Raw genomic sequence first — 17,976 nt, forward strand, 5'->3', positions numbered from 1 at the left:
CGTTTCCGATTGCGAGTCTTCAAGCGAGCTGCAGGAGTGATCACGCACGGTCGTTACATCCGCATGCGTAACGAAATCGGCGTGCGCGAATGTAACGCACGCAACGTACGGGAGCCATGCGTTTCTCTGTGCGCGCGTATAAATATTTGTATATTGTCGCGAGGCCATGACCGCCGTCGCGTCGGATCGAACTTTCGAACGAGCCTCCTAGGCCGCGCGCATCACCAGGGACTTCTTCCAGGCGCTGCGCAACGCGTGTATCCCATCGCACGTCCATCGATTCGTGCCTGGAGAATTCTCCGTCGAGGTTTTGTCATGACTGCGAGAGCTGTGGGAAGCGTCGGACTCGCGTCGTAACGTGATGTGGTTATGCGCCGAGAGGACGACGAGACGACGCGATTGTCGATTAATCCTCTCACAAGCCCCCGGGAACTTTCGATGATACGATCATCAATACCGAAATACTCGACTCGACTTGACTAGGTCGTAGCGTTGATCAACGCTAGTCCTGGTTAACTCAATCTCCCTACCTTCCCCTCCTTTCCGCAGCTGCTTTCCCTGTCTATTACATATCGCGAGGCGAGACCGATATAACTTTGATAGAAGTTGAGACTTCGATGCGACAGGCATGAATGCAGGAGAGCGATCAGTCTACAACAATTCGCACGAGACATAATTTATTAATGCTGGCCTGATTGAAGTTATACATCGATATCAATCTCTCTCTGGCCAAGAACTAATCCAGAAATGAGCGCGCGGAATCCAGCACACGCGAAATTTCAGATCTGCCTCTCGTCGAGGAAAGTTGCAGTAAGGTGGTTCGATTCCCTCCGTGACTCTTTCGCAGATCCCTCTTCTCGCCAAATAAGACGCACAAATGTGACCTGTAGACCAACACTGTCGTTCGCACTCGCATGCGCAACCGTCGACGCGGTGCCTGCATGTAAGTGTATCCCATTTGCGCCGTGACAAGCAACACACACAAACGCAAAATACTTCACATGTATATACATTATACAAGCACACATATATTATACATGCATACACACATTCATATGCACACATGTACGCACGCACACATCAAGAGAGCGAAAAGTAGGTTCCGAGTGAAGATAGCGCATAGAACAGGCGCACGCAGATGAACGGGCGTAAATGTGTGCGAATCATATGCGGCGAAGGATGACGACTTCCATAGGCCATAGCACATGCGAATTGACACGGGAGACATAGCGCACGTACGCGCGGGGTCGTTAATACCTTAACACGTGAATTTAGGTGTTTATTGGGGCGCATATGTGAGAGATGTATACGGTATGCCCTGACAGGCGCATAAATTTTCGTGTTAAGTCATTAACGACCTCGTGTATACGCAACCGATAACGTGGACGCAACCGATAATGGAGCATCCATGGGATATCTGAAATAATAATCCTAATTCACGCCGTTTCTTTCATCCGGGATGAAACGCACTTACGCGCGCTATACTTGATACTACGCGCGTAAATCTACGCACAGCGCTCCCAACAAGCGTGCGTGAACGTTAGTTACGCAGCGTTGCAAGCAGACCTGTCTGAAGAATCGTCGATGTAAATTACAATCGTGTTTTCGCGTACGCTGAAGGGGATTCTCCTTCTCATCGAGAGACTTTGTATGCTACCATTACACACCTACCGCTGAATCTGTGTGCGGCGGCCTTTAAGGTCACGCCGTAACGCATATGGATGACTCGACACGCGGGAGGGAGAGAGAGAAAGCACGCGACTCTCCGGACTCACGTAACGTGCGAATAGTTAGGTTCCAGCGAGTGAGCTAGTTTTTTTTTTTCGTTAAAGCCGAATGTTTTATCAGTCGAAACTCTAGCTTACGCATCACGAGATGCTTAAATGTACAAATTGAATCGCACGGCATATGATGGGAAAAGGACAGGGTCTTTGTTTCTTAAAGTACCCGCGAGCGTTTCTCCGCATCTTGAGCATCTTTCATTCTTTTGTTTGTCCCTTTCGCGGCGTCGGTGATAGCGCGTGCGCGCGCGCGCACGCGCGAGTGAGAGTGAAGTTTGTTAAATACTCACTCGTGTCGTTCTCCCCTCCTCACCCTTTTCTCCCGCCTATTCTCGCTGCCCCCTCCTTTCTCCTTTGCCCTACCTCCCCCCTTCCTCCCTGCTGCTCCGCGCGAGGAATGGCATCCGCGCATTTAGAGACGAAAGAACGAAAACAAAAGAAAAAAAGAGCTAAGAGAAAAAGGAATAAGGAAACAAAAGAGAACGAGCTGTAAGGATAGAACTCCCCCATATAGCGGACTCCCTATATTTATAGTCCTCCACGCGTTCACGTACGTTGCACCCATGGCAGATTGCACATCAGCGATGCATAAGGTGCCTGCGTATGTGTGCGCGCGTGAGCTCGTGAATCGTGTAACGGGTGTACGTAATACTCACACGCATCGTTACGCACATATGCTAAATAAACGAATATATGTACCTACGACGAGAAGATGACAGCGAGGAAGAACGAGGAGAGGGCTGGTGAAGGGAAGAACGAGGAAGAGAGAAAAAGAGGTTGCTGCATGCAATCGTCGCGGGGACCACAACATCACTCTTACTCCTCTCTCCTGCTGCGGCCTGACGAGACTCTTGTAATTTGGCTTTCTTATCTCTTCTCCGAGGATTATTCGAACTTTGCTTTTTTCTCTCTCCTCCTTCCCTCCTACCAGTTCGTGGCCAACAATCCTCCATTATCCCGGCTCTGACATCGTATTAGCAATATTTGTGTTTGCTTTTAATTAAGCAACATCGTTCGGCGATAGCAACGGCGACAAATCGATGTCGCGTCGCTCAATTGGACAAGGTAATGTCGGGTTTGTTATGGTCGTTTCGAGAGAGAGCAGCGTGTCCTCGCGCTGCAATTTGCAGCTGTTATTCTCGACAAGCGATTTCATTTTTTTTTTTTTTTTCTTTTAAGAGGCGTAGATCTCGTTGATCTACGGAGAATAGCGAGTGCAACGACCTCCGGCGTGAAATTGCATTTTGTAATGAAGGATGTGTATACTCGCTCTGGCATATTGCAAAAGTCCGTTTTCCTCCCGCGATGATTCGATCGCGATCACAATGCGATCAAGTATGGAGAGTTCATAGCCACGCACACTTCTGTTTGACGAACGATTTTATTTGCACGAATAAACGTTCTTTTTACTCTCAATCGCCAATTAATGGCTCACGGAACCATCAAGTACGATGGCAATTCAAGCGCGCGAAAGACGAAGACGTCTGCGCACGAATTATTGTTTAGCTGTCTTATATAATAGCAATACGTAATTTTGTAAACCGTACATTTCCGCTTGCACAATTATGAAATATTCGCTGAGTACTTTAATCTTTTACCTCCTCCTTGTTTTCCTCTCTCTTGTATATTTTACTTTAACTTTTGTATTACTTTCTCGTTTTTATATTGTTTTTCTTATTGTTGTTTTTTGTACTATTTTTTTTAATCTTTACCATAATTTGTTGCTTTTCTTGTTTTTTTTTAATTAGTATTTTTTGAACGTTCGTATAAAAGATTTACCCTGGAACAAAAATAAAACTCTTTGTTTCTCACTTTTATTTTCTATTTTCTTTTTTCTAACCGAAGAATTTAATCATTGTATCACATTATTCATAAACTCATAATTATACAATTATTAACGATGATACGTTAAATAATTATTGCACCGTGATATTAAATTACGAAGTTCGTATTTATTTAATTAGTTGTAAATAATACGTATAATTTTATTAAATAATCTAAAATCATTTTTCCACTCATTGTGCTACTCCCAATCTCTTCGTTAATCTTTCCTATACATATGCAGGAAATGATTGAATATTATCATGGTAATTATTCCAACGCCTGAATTATGTATTCTCTCATCCTTTTAAAATGCAAAAGATACAAATACACATTAAAACAGACCAATTGTTTACATTGTCATACGCGAGGGAATTAATTTTTTCACGATCATGAATAATAATCGGAGATCGTCGTCGTATAAAAACCTTTCCGCGTTTGTGCGTGCAAGGACGATGAGGCAATGCGCACTTACACCTTTCTCGATCACAGTATGCGGACGGTGCTGTATACATAATAAGATTCTAGCAAGCACGCGGATTGAGAAAACAGATCGTTGTGCCTACTTATAAAGATACACTTTCCCAAGCAACAATTTGGCGTCGTATAGACGTCGAAAGTCCCGACTTTGTACACGGACATCTATTTAACGTACCGAACATGACTCACTCGAAGACGTTCTCAAGATATAAATCTCAAGATCTTTTCTATGTACGATGCGCCGCGTAAAGATGTCCCGCAGACATTCCAGCGAGAAATGATAATGGAATTGAAATGATTAAAATGTAAAAGAGGAGTATAAAGCCCATATTTGGGTACACATATTGTGTAAAGACGTTTTTACGATGTCTTTAAAAAATATACATATTGTCGTTAATGCATTAAAAAGAATTAAAATAATTGCATTATAATTATACACACACAAACACATATATAAATATCCTAGAAATATCAATTTCTGAATTAATTTTTAAGTAAAACTAAGGAAAAGAACACCTCGCACATTTAATATACAAAAAACTGCTTCTGTCAAATTGGCTAAATTTTTTATATGTAATTACTTTTAGAGGATATTGGTTAAAAATTTCAATGAGTATGACCTCGGAAAGGCTCAACTTTTTGGTTACAAAGTCTTATATTGCTCAAAATTATGTTTACAGAAATCATGTTTTTTCTACAAAACATTATTCATACTCACACATACAACACATATTGTGTGTGCGTGTAAAAATATACAATGTTTAATATTAAGTATAATATCGTTTATGGGTAGATAGAGCAGACTAAATTGAATCAAAAAGTTCTTTATCAGAAATGAGCGTAGCACTTACAAATTTATGTAAAAATATTTTTTTTTACTTTTTTAGAATCTTCCTACAATCTTCTAGCCTTCTTCCGGACCTTCTTAACAAAGCAAAATTTAAAAAAGCCTATTCTTAAAAAGATAGAGTGTTTAATGGTGCCTATTATTATATTCAAGTAATTATTTAATAACAATAAAAGTAGAGCTTTCTGAGGTCATGCTCACTGAAATTTTTAATCAGCATCCTAAAAGCAATCATGTATAAAAAATTTAGCCAGTTTGACAGAAACCGGTTTTTTTCGCATACAATGTGCGGGGTCCTTTTACAGGTACTTTGGCATCTGCCTACGTTGCTAATTGGCTAATTTAATGTCAAATATTTAATTGACTGTTTCCAAGAAAAAAATTGCACTGTGAATGGTTGTGGTCAATTGCAACGTAGTCAAATGGAAGGCTTTCCGGAAAATGTTATCAAAATATGTGTTATTTATACTTTCACCTTTCCAAGTCTCCAAGTTTGAGGACTTGACTTTAAGAAATCTTCTCTTTTCAAAATATATTCTTGTCAAAAATAAGAATAAAAAAATTTCATTTAATGTGCTGTGCCTTTTATTTGATTGCATGTGGATTTTATTTACAAGAGATGCAACTTTGTTGCTGTCTTGAAGCGATGCAACATACATGCTATGTACAAGACGTTCTTTAGACGTCGTTGAACATCTTATTTATAACAATAACAACATATTTTAGAATTAATAATAAAAGTCATCCGTGTAGTCTAAATATGTAAAATAAGCTCATGCAATTAGTAAAATTAAAATTTTAAAAAATTTAATTTTAATTAGTTAAAAAATCGAACATTTCTAAAATGTCTGCTCAAATGTCCTTATTGTAAAATGTCCAAATGATGTCCTTAGGATGTATTTTAAATGTCCAATCTTTCAACGAACGATATAAACTGAGGATTTTTCATGGCATACTTTGAACGTCCTGGGACGTCGAATTGTTGTTCGGGTTTTAAATTAAAATCGATTGCATAATTGCTCGTTAATGTTGTCGATTCGCTTGGACCTCGGCGATGCAGATACCCGAAAACGGTAGTCAGTTAAAAACAGATTTTGCAAGATCTCTGCTGCAAATTTCGACAGAACGCCAGCATAAATTATAACACAATCTTGTTAACGAAATATGATGGTAATCCAACTGTAGAAACCGAGCTGAATTTGCCGTTTCGTAACCAAACCATTTAAATAATTACAAAATAGACGGATTCTGTACGGTTTCTGCACTGATAATCTGCTGTCTGATTATGTCGGCAGGCTTTGCTTGTAGCACACAGAGCTTTGACGTGGACGCGATCAACGTTCTGATTGATTTGCCGCAACATTTTATTCGAATACTATTGAACTTTATTTATTATTAGCTACTAAATTTTATTTATTATTTTACTTGACATTACATTTATTTAATATTGATTTCACTTACCGGGAAAGGCGGAGGGGGATGAAGGAAATTGTTACTTTCTGGTATCGTAATGCGATTTCTTCTTTCATTATAGAAATACGAAATACGAATACTGGTAAAATATATCCTTGGAAGAAATGTAAGGACAAGCCTGATAAATCAAAAGATCGACACGAGGAACTGAAAGACCGTTAGCGACCTGTAGAAAAATACAATAGAGTATTGCAGTAAAATTTATGGGTCGTATAGGATCCGCGGTGAAATCGTCCAACGTTGCTATTATCAGACCGCGATTATTGATAATTACAGAAGTTGACGTACGAATTACATGTATTATATATTTGTGTACAACATCGCGATCGAATTGCGGGTTGCATTCGCAGTACAGAGAGATCCTCTTTGCAGCGTAGCGCAGCGCGATCCAGCGAGATCGAAGCAACATGCGCGAGAGAAGGCGCTGACGCGATACGCGATTCGGAAGAACGGAACAGCCGTGTGCGGCGCGATGGCGCAAGGAGAGGGCCGCGCGAGCCGCGGCAGCGGTCGCGATAGTCGGGGTAGGGACGGTACGTCAGCATGTCGCCGCTCGCTATCGTCCGTAGAATCACGGGCAAATCAAACATGGCGATTCGGTCGCTGTTTACGGTGCGAGCATACGGTTACTAGTGCCGGGGCGGGTGGTATCAGTACGCGAGAGTGACTCTTCGGCGGCGGTGCGTGATCGTGCCATCGTGTATTAACGGATTCCGGTACGTATCGTGGACATGGAGCCGCGTAGGACGGAAACGGCAATGAGAAAAGTGTCGGGCGGTGCTGATGATGATGGAGTACACGACGCAAAGGGCGTAGAAGCTGGGCCAACGCCTGCGACGTCATCGCCTCCAGTCGCGGAGCGGGTGTCGCAACCTGTCGGCGAGAACGCGGAGCGGAAAGTCGAATGCGCCAATGGAAAGAATGTAAGACCCGGTCGATCAATAAGCAATGATAATATTTTTAAAATGCCTCGCTTATTCACTGACAAGGTACTATTTTACGTTTTTATATATAAGTTTGTATGACATTGAAAAATTTAAACGATTAAAAATTCGCTGATTTACATACTTAATTCGTAAATAATAATAAATTTTATCGTTTATTATCGAGGTTGATAAAAATTAATTTTAAACACATAATTTAACATGAAACATGTTTAAAATGTGATTTTAAAACATATATGTTTTTAAAACACGTTTAAAACATGATTTTTTATTGACCCTGTTTATTATTACCCTAATGTTTACATATACATATATTTACATCTCGATATTCGACTTTTATCTTAAATTGTTTGTATGTCAAATTTACTTAACTAATCGTATGTTTTGCAGTGTCCAAAGTCGCTTATAAACACTTGTGGAAGATTGGAGAGTGGTAGCGGCAGTGGCGATCAGGATGGTGGTCAGCATGACGATGGAACGGACATTGCAGCGAAGAAGAGAAAAACTCGAAGAGGCAAACCCAAGCATAGGAAATTAAAGCCTTATTCAAAGCAAGTATCCTATCAGCAGCAATTAAGGAGCAGATGTATTGGTAGGATCGCTAAAACCAGCAGGCAACCACCGGCCTTGTACAATACCACACAATTTCTCATGGCCGATCACAGTGATCTACCAGATCTTGAGCAAAAATTATCGGAAGCTGCGTCATTGGAAGTAACTGCTTTGTTTCCAAAGCCATCAGCGCCATCGCGCACTCGCGATTCCAGTTTCAGCGTAGATTCCGATGAGGATTACTTTTACTCATCTCCAGAGGATGAGGAGGAATTTTTAACGAAGGAATTTTCAACCGCATACGAAGCCGTTCATGAGGAGCGACTGAGCACACTGACAAAAACGGAATTGATACAGGAATATAGGCTCTTAGAAGCCAGAATGGATTCGTTAACAAAAAGACGTAATAAGAGCAGTCATCAAACGGGGGAGGAAAGAGATTCGGAAAATAAAAATGTATCTACTACAGATTCTGAGATTGCGAAGAAATTGAAGTTGTGTCAACAACGGATCGACGATCTGTTACAGCAGAATGAGCAGTTGAGGCGGGAAAATGAAATGTTACGTACTGAAAAGAGATTACGCGCGAGCAGCTCCGAATCTAGTGTCGACAGTGAAAACGACAGCGACAGTTCTAGTAATAGCAACCAAAGTGGATGCAGTTGCTCTCTTTCGAGTTCAGTAACATCTCCTAAGCATACTTATAAATCTAGATTAGATAATAATATAAGAACGGATAACAAAAACGATAGCTGCGATACTAGCCAAAGTGGAAGTCCTAGAACATCTGTAACACCCACTAATTTCTCCAATGGTCATATAATTCTAAATGAAACCAGTAGTTTACCCACGTAGATTCCGAAATTGCTTCTTAGTATGTACTGATATTATGTTCGATATTTGAAATCCCCATTGATAAGATAGGCTGCATTCATTCGATATATATTGATACAACGTATAAGGCTTTTGAGTAGTCGGCCGAGAATTCCGTTAATAGTGACGACGTAGTATTGCGGAAAAAATTAGAAACCAATAGATGAAACATGACATGCTAACGATGAAATTTTGTCTTGCACATCATTTTGTTATATATTTCAGTGTGAAAATGTGACTTGTTTCGTATTTACCAGATTCGTAAAAAAAAAAAATAATAAATGGGTCGCAAATAAAATTTATTTTTGAATTTTATACATAGAATATTTTTCACTCCTTTTAACAGTTGTCCATGTATTTTTTTGCCTGAATAGGCTTTACTTCATGTACTTTTTACAAACATTTACTGTCTGGGGAAAAGGACATAAAGCCCATTTTTATAAGTGTATTGAAGTGATTTTGTTTCACCTAAATTCTCTTTATTTACTAATGTAGGAAAAATTCATGAAGTTGATTGGGAGATTTAATCCCTGATTCTCATTCCTGACACTTAGCATGCTACATCACGACTGCTTCATTGGTCTCATAAAAATTTTGATTGTTTATAGTTTGCTCTATGGTTCTATTTTCCTATACAAATGACACGCAAGAAATTTTTACGTGTGATTTCTCGTTTATGACGTCACTTCAATATGGCCGCAGCGACTCAGGAGCCTTAAAAGAAGCAAATTCTTCATTCAATTTTGTTGTAATCCAGCAATTTCATCTTTCTTCTAATACCTTCTAAATCTCGTTAGGCTATTGTTTAACATCCTGTTACTATGCTGGTCCATTCTTTCTCTTAAGACTGTATATACATACAGTGACGTGGATGCATATATGTATAACAATATAAATATAGGATTAAAGTTCTTTAGGAGAACTCTACGCATCTGTTTGTGCTATTTTTGTTATTTGCTTAGCAAAATATTTACCAAACCTATTGTATTTGCTTCTATTTCTTGTTTACTCTGATACCATACACAATGGAATTTGTTTTCCAGCCTGATTTTTTTTCTCCTTTCGCATACTGCCAATTATAAGAGTTACATTTGCAAATAGACGGTCTACAGACCATCAACTAACGCAGACCTCTATATATATATATGTATAATATATATACATATGCATGAGTAAAGTGCGAAGCGTGATTCTTTTAGACTCATCAGAAGTATTATATAATATGTATAAAATATGTAATATTGTCAATTGTGATGACCTATATTGTAAGAGGTTAAAAATCTTTGTACAATTGTATAGTTTTAGTCAGTAAGACGAAAGGTTAGTTTATGGTCTGAAAATGTAAGATACGCAAAAGTGTTTTTCGCATTTCCAATTTTTAATAAATTTTATGTTTTGCTCCAACATGTATGTTTTAATTATAAACAATGATGTTTGGGACTATATGGTCTTCTTTCAAGATTTATATACATTCATTCTTCCTGATTCCTAAAATACATTTTTCTTTATAGATTTTTTTACTTTCTTTATTTTGAAGAACTTTAAATAATTTCTTAACAAAAAATAACAGAATTAAACTTTTTGCATTAAGGATTAGAAACCCTTATTCTAGTAATCATATTGTGATTAAAAGCTTTTATGAATCTTCTCTTATCACTTTTTTTACTTAATATATAATAAAATCTTTTTTAATCTAAAAATGAAAACAATTAAAAAAGTCTTTAATTCTGGAAATAAAGTCTTTGTTCTTTATAGTCCAATAGAATTAGACTTTTGGAACATAAAAAAATTTGTAAGTGGATATGTCTTTCAACAAATGCTCTGCCACATCGCCACAATCGATAGTAGAGAAATTTTAGTTAATGCTTCTTATGTAAATTATTCTATTTCTCGTTGTACCTTCGTTTTTTTCCTTTGATTTCTAAGAGTTATATCAGTTCTGTTAAAATTTTCTTTATTATCTTTTGATTTCTGTAAAATAATAATAAATTTATTTTAATCACACACTATACATCATAATTAGCACAAATTTTTTTTTATTAAAAATAAAATTGTTTAAAATAATGATTTCTGTTTTATTTGTCTTTAACAAAAAAAAAGAACATATGAGAAATAGACTTTTAAACTACACTTTGTTGGGTCGCTCTTAGGTTCTTCCTTGGTATGCTATTTCATCAATTTCATATAATAGACAAATGCGATTGATTAATTCCAATGAACTAATCAGTTGATAAGGCTAATCAGAATTTCGTTGAAATGGCCCAAAGTTTCTTTCACCAATCTTCGTTTAGCTAACTGGTTAGTCCATTGGACCAATCACATTTGTCATTTCACATAACAGGCAATACGTTTGATCAATTGCAAAATGGACTAGGAATGGACGATACAATAGAGAAAATCGATTTTTCCACTGCATCGTTAATTTCTCCTAAATGCGAAAAAAAGCGCCGTCTAATCAGATGGATAATACAGCAGAAAAATCGATTTTCTCTACTGTATAGCTTAGAGACTCTATACTCTAGTATAGCCCATCTCCTTACAATGGACTAATCGGTTGATCATCTAAACGAAGATTGGTGAAAGAGGCCCTTAGCTATTGTAAACGAGCCTTATGTCTGAAGTGTGACCAACTTTATGGCGCGATAAATTGAAAAACACGGAGTAGTCGAGCACTCAGAGCCAAAATTCGTGATTATTGAAGAGTGTTTATCAGGTGCCAGGCAATATATTATGAAAGCAATGACCCATCATTACGTGGTGACGGCACATAAACCAACGGCTGTCACCGCCTGCGTGACTGGTAAGCTAATTACATTCACAAAATCGCAACAGCGGGAATTGCGTCGCTATATAATCCCTTTGTGTTACACTTCCCTGTGTTACACTTCCCCCAAGGTAATTTTACTTCACCTACGGATTTGAATCTGATATTGGCCAAAAATGTACGTTTGGAGATATATCTCGTGACACCAGAAGGTCTGCGGCCTCTGAAAGAAGTCGGGATCTACGGCAAAATAGCTATTATAAAATTTTTCAGACCGCCGGTAAGGTTAACTCCATGCTAATGTCTGTTTTTTCAGAGCGTTTACAATTATTGTCTGGTATTCATGTTTACCTTTCTCTAATAAATCATATCGGAAAACAGTGTCTAGCAACTTTCATGTATTAAACTTTTGAGATATATATGAAAGTTTTTAATATAATAAATAGATCTGTTCTCTCTTTCTTTTTTCAGCTGTCCAGAGCTAGCATAGAACTTTTCAGCAATGTGGCAGTATTGCTGGAATGTGTCATGCTACTTGGACGAATTTGTATAATTTGTTTTTTTCCAATGTGAAAAGAAAAAGAGGAAAGATGAATCATGCAAATTAGCTAAAAAAATAATAGAACTATATATAAGACGACACTGTAAATATTGTATTTCTTTAAAAGAAGCGAACGTTAAAATGTTAATGTAAATTATTATTATTATAGTATTATATAAAGATAAATAAAATGTGTGAAAATTTATATTAATATTACATGACTAAGGCATCATATTAATTAAGAATTACATCATATGTTGTTTTAACTAACATCAAATTGCACATTGACACTTACAAAATGTTTATTTTGCAACAGCATGAAAAGAAGGATCTCCTGTTTCTATTAACAACACGTTACAATGCCATGATTTTGGAATGTATTGGTGAAGGAGAAGATATAGAAATTATAACAAAAGCCCATGGGAACGTTGCAGATCGTATTGGAAAAGCTTCAGAGACAGGGATTAAAGCTGTTATTGATCCAAAAGCACGAGTAATCGGTCTTAGGTTGTATGATGGTCTCTTTAAAATTATACCCTTGGACAAAGATAATCCAGAATTGAAAGCGTCTTCAATCCGCATGGATGAGCAGCAAGTGCAGGATGTCAATTTTCTTCATGGATGTGCTAATCCCACCTTAATTCTTATTCATCAAGATATTAATGGAAGACATGTAAAAACACACGAGATTAACTTGAGAGACAAAGAATTTTCTAAGATACCATGGAGACAAGATAATGTAGAACGAGAGGCTATGATGGTTATTCCTGTACCTTCTCCCATGTGCGGTGCAATCATAATAGGACAGGAGAGTATTTTGTATCACGATGGTAATTCGTACGTTGCGGTGGTGCCGCCAATTATAAAACAAAGCACTATTACTTGCTACGCTAAAGTAGATAATCAAGGATTAAGGTATTTATTGGGAGATATGGCTGGCCATTTATTCATGCTATTTTTAGAACAAGAAAAGAAGCCCGATGGAACGCTAAGCGTAAAAGACTTGAAAGTCGAGTTGTTAGGCGAGATTAGTATACCAGAATGTATAACTTATTTGGACAATGGCGTAATATATGTCGGTAGTCGCCTAGGTGATTCCCAATTGATTAAATTAATTACAAAGGCAGATGAGAATGGTTCCTATTGTGTACCTATGGAAACGTTCACTAATCTAGCGCCTATTGTCGACATGGCTGTTGTAGATCTAGAAAGACAGGGCCAAGGGCAAATGGTCACGTGTTCGGGTGCCTTCAAAGAAGGTTCCCTCAGGATCATTAGAAACGGCATAGGTATACAAGAACATGCGAGTATCGATCTACCTGGGATTAAAGGCATGTGGGCTTTGAAGGTCGGCGGATCGCATTTCGACAATACACTGGTATTGTCGTTCGTCGGACAAACTAGGATCCTAACTTTGAACGGCGAAGAAGTCGAGGAAACAGATATTCCGGGTTTTGTTGCGGACGAACAAACGTTCCATACAGGTAATGTCACCAATGATTTATTCATCCAAATAACTCCAACCTCTGTTCGATTGATCTCGTACGAAAGCAAAATGGTCATCTCTGAATGGGAGCCACAAAATAAGAGAACCATCAGCGTAGTAGCCTGTAATGGCACCCAAGTCCTTTGCGCAACGGGAAATGATCTGTTTTACATAGAGATCTCATGTAATCAGATTGTATCCAAAGGATTCGTTACTCTGCAACACGAAGTGGCATGTCTGGACATTTCCCCCCTGGATGGCAACGAGGCCAAGATCGTCGCCGTTGGGCTTTGGACGGACATATCTGTTCGTATCTTAATTCTGCCCAATCTAGAGGAAATCAATAAAGAACTTCTTGGGGGCGAGATTATACCGAGGTCCATCTTAATGACCTGCTTCGAGGGTAACACATACTTACTTTGCGCATTAGGCGACGGTAGCATGTACTATTTTATTCTACATAAGCAGACTGGTATACTCTCAGACAAAAAGAAGGTCACCTTAGGCACACAGCCTACTGTTCTCAGGACTTTCCGATCACTCTCCACGACAAATGTGTTTGCGTGCTCGGATAGACCAACTGTCATTTATTCTTCGAATCACAAGCTCGTTTTCAGCAATGTCAATTTGAAAGAGGTGAATCACATGTGCTCTCTGAACGCGGAATCTTACCCCGACAGTCTGGCACTGGCGACCGACAGCACCGTTACTATCGGGACGATTGACGAGATTCAGAAGCTTCACATAAGAACGGTTCCGCTTGGCGAGTCTCCAAGAAGAATCGCTTATCAGGAGAGTTCGCAGACTTTTGGTGTTATCACAATGCGCGTCGACGTACAAGAAAGCAGCGGGGTGAGCATTGTTAGGCATTCCGCATCTACCCAGGCGACGTCCACATCCAGCAGCAGTCACATCGCCTCGCACAACAAACCTAGTGGACACACGGCCAGTGAGATTGGCCAAGAGATTGAGGTTCACAATCTTCTCATCATCGATCAACACACGTTCGAGGTTCTACATGCACATACTCTGATGGCTACCGAGTACGCGTTATCGTTGATCTCAACAAGACTGGGCGAGGATCCGACTTCTTACTTCGTAGTCGGGACCGCGTTTATAAATCCCGATGAGACTGAGCCCAAGATGGGCAGGATCTTGTTATACCACTGGAGCGAGGGCAAGTTCACGCAGGTCGCGGAAAAGGAGATCAAGGGTTCGTGTTATTCTCTGGTCGAATTTAATGGAAAGCTCCTAGCGAGCATCAATAGTACCGTGCGACTGTTCGAATGGACTGCGGAAAAGGAGCTCAGATTGGAGTGCAGTCACTTTAATAACATTATAGCGCTGTATTTAAAGACTAAAGGCGATTTTGTCCTAGTGGGAGATCTAATGAGATCCCTTACGTTGCTTCAATATAAGACAATGGAAGGCAGCTTTGAGGAAATAGCTAGGGATTACAATCCCAATTGGATGACTTCTATCGAGATATTAGACGACGATACTTTTCTGGGTGCTGAAAATTGCTTCAATCTCTTCGTATGTCAAAAGGACAGGTATATTTGCAGTACAAATTTATAAGTTTTTATCTTATTAAAATTGGTTTTTCGAAACGTGATACTATCATCATCTTACACTGCTCCAAATGCAAACTTCAATTTTTCGATTTAAAAATCTTTTTTTTTTTCAATCTTTAAATCGAAGCATATATGGAATGAGAATTGTTAATCGAATTCAGGATCAAGAACTCGGAATTCGTTAATTACGAGTCAAACACTTTCACACGAAGCCACGTATCATCCAACTTCGTATGAATCGATTTTAATAAGACAATAGTAAATATCAATAACCATTTTTTTCTAGCGCTGCAACATCCGAAGATGAGAGGCAACAAATGCAGGAGGTAGGCCAATTTCATTTGGGCGACATGGTCAATGTTTTCCGGCATGGTTCGTTGGTGATGCAGAATCTAGGAGAATCAAGCACGCCGACTTTGGGCTGCGTATTATTCGGCACTGTAAGCGGCGCGATCGGTCTGGTGACGCAAATACCATATTCATTTTACGAATTTCTGCATAATATGGAGGAAAAATTAAACAACGTGATAAAGAGCGTGGGCAAAATAGAACACAACTTCTGGCGAAGTTTCAATACAGATTTGAAGATTGAGCAGTGCGAGGGATTCATAGATGGTGATCTGATAGAAAGTTTCCTCGATTTGAACCACGAAAAAATGACAGAAGTTGCAACGGGACTTCAAGTAATTCGTTCACGTATCTCTTCCCTTAATTGTGATGTACGCCATGAAAATAGAAACACTGAGAAAGGAAAACAATCATCAATAAAAATACTAAAGTTTAAATTTGTATTAAATTTATTTTATCATGTTATTTATTTCTAACATAAGAGATTGAAAATAATTTTTATTTTATTATAACTTATATTAAAATAAATGATAAATTAATATAAATGCATTAATGTTTATATAGATAGCTCTATTTTCATAATCATCACAGTATTTAAATATACTAAATTAATATCCTAAATCTCTTAATCAAATCTCTATATTTTTCCGTAGATCGACGACGGCAGCGGTATGAAGAAGGAAGCGACGGTAGACGATCTTGTAAAAATAGTGGAGGATCTTACAAGGATACATTAAATGTTATATAAGTAAACAATATTTTAAATTCACGAAATGTTTCTGTAAGGATATTAGAAGTTATATATATATATATACATATACATACATATATATATATATATATATATATATATATATATATGTATATGTATATATACATATATATACATACGTATATATACATATGTATATATACATATATATACATACATACATACATATGTATATATGTATACATATATGTATATGTATGTATATAAAATATTCTTAAGCGATGATTTAGTGAAAGCGCGAATGTTTATACAATTATTTTATTGTTACTGCTGATATATGCACAAAAAGACGCAAATTTTCCCTTACTTTTCGACTGCTTTCTTCTATCTACAAAATTGTTTCTTTAACATTTGTAAGTATTGTGTGAAGATTCATATCAATGTTCAGTTGTGCGTTAGCATCCGTCGCAGTATTTTTTTAGACTCGATCGTAGAAGTAATATACAATAATATTCGTTAATGAATTATTTTCAAGGATGCTCGAGGATTTGTAGAATAATGTCTTTGTATCTTTGTAAGTTCGAGTGTGTAAATAAAAAGGATGATACATTTTAAGTTTTGTTCTTTCTCGTGCAATGACAATCGTTGCCTATCTATTAGCCTTGAGCGTAGCCTGCAGCGTTTCAGGATCGAATAACCAGCTGCGTAAACTCTCTATTCCTTGGCCTGTCATACCGCTGGTCTCCAGCACAGTGATCTTCTGAGTTATTTCTTTCTGTAAACGCGCGTATTGTAGCATCAGCAAAGCTTCGTTTCTCATCTGACGATATGAAACATCCATTTTGTTTAAAATAAGCGCGATTTTCACGTTTTGTAGTCTCGGTTCCACGAGGAACGAATAAAGCAGAACACCTGCTGCACTTATTTGGCATAGATTACTCGTATCCACCACGTAGATTATTTTATGAATCTAAATAATCAAAGAGAAAGCGCAGCGCGTGCTTTAAGTATATCGTGTTCATTAAGATACGATTTTTAACATTTTGCACAGTACCTTATCAAAATAGTGTTTCCATATTGGTGCCATATTGCCGCCAATTTCTTTAATCACCATATCGAATTCGCCAGTATCATTTTTTACAGTGTATATATTTATTCCGTTGGTAGGCACAGTATGAGTTGCGTCATCGATCTCGTCTCCTTGGAGACTTTTCATTAGGAGAGTTTTGCCCGATTTGAATGGTCCAAGGCAGAGACACATTTTCTATATTTCAAATTCTATTAACTATTATTAACTTGATGTTAAGACGCGTCTATAAATTGTCTGCTTAATAAACGACTGCAGTTTCGACACGTACAGGGCGCACAATAGACGAATATTGATTTAACAGATTTGTTGTTAGAATAAAAAGCATCTACCGATGATTGAATTAAAATACGTAATTATGGTATGTAATTGCAAAACTCGTTAACTTCATAACAATTATTCACAAAAATGTCTTAATCATCATTTATTTGAATTTTTTATTTAAATGGGAATGCTAAACATATCTTGAAACTTTTAATTATCTATACAAATTATGTTTTTATATTTCAGATGTTCTTTTTCTATTTTTTATGATTGCATTCAAATACCTTAATTGAAAATGGTTCTAGCATATACAATAGTTTATGACTTTATACAAAACTATTCATGTATGTATATATAGATGCGTAAATGAATGTGTATGCATGTGTAAATTTGTTATTAAATTAATTATATTTACATTTACAATGTGAT

The 17,976-nt window shown here is 37.7% G+C and overlaps 3 protein-coding genes across 4 annotated transcripts; 2 read left to right on the forward strand and 1 right to left on the reverse strand.

Moving 5' to 3' along the window:
* Positions 1–6,609: 6,609 nt before the first annotated feature.
* LOC105201209 (protein HEXIM1) lies at positions 6,610–10,214 on the forward strand. Of its 2 annotated transcripts, none has more exons than XM_039447010.1 (2): positions 6,610–7,391; positions 7,737–10,214. In XM_039447010.1, the coding sequence occupies exons 1-2, from the start codon at positions 7,134–7,136 to the stop codon at positions 8,751–8,753; spliced, it is 1,275 nt and encodes a 424-aa protein (XP_039302944.1). In that variant the 5' UTR covers positions 6,610–7,133; the 3' UTR covers positions 8,754–10,214. The 2 variants fall into 2 exon arrangements, with proteins under 2 accessions (XP_039302944.1, XP_011167455.1); XM_011169153.3 differs by having other exon boundaries at positions 6,624–7,325.
* A 670-nt stretch (positions 10,215–10,884) lies between these two features.
* LOC105201249 (DNA damage-binding protein 1) lies at positions 10,885–16,811 on the forward strand. Its single transcript, XM_026132874.2, has 5 exons — positions 10,885–11,571; positions 11,667–11,815; positions 12,393–15,115; positions 15,423–15,819; positions 16,138–16,811. The coding sequence occupies exons 1-5, from the start codon at positions 11,502–11,504 to the stop codon at positions 16,219–16,221; spliced, it is 3,423 nt and encodes a 1,140-aa protein (XP_025988659.1). The 5' UTR covers positions 10,885–11,501; the 3' UTR covers positions 16,222–16,811.
* Positions 16,596–17,964, reverse strand: LOC105205984 (ADP-ribosylation factor-like protein 16). Its single transcript, XM_011175516.3, has 2 exons — positions 17,251–17,964; positions 16,596–17,166 (listed from the first exon to the last, which is right to left on the reverse strand). The coding sequence occupies exons 1-2, from the start codon at positions 17,455–17,457 to the stop codon at positions 16,846–16,848; spliced, it is 528 nt and encodes a 175-aa protein (XP_011173818.1). The 5' UTR covers positions 17,458–17,964; the 3' UTR covers positions 16,596–16,845.
* Positions 17,965–17,976: the final 12 nt, after the last annotated feature.

This window comes from Solenopsis invicta, chromosome 1, assembly GCF_016802725.1.
Source record: "Solenopsis invicta isolate M01_SB chromosome 1, UNIL_Sinv_3.0, whole genome shotgun sequence".
Taxonomy (NCBI): Eukaryota; Metazoa; Arthropoda; class Insecta; order Hymenoptera; family Formicidae; genus Solenopsis; species Solenopsis invicta.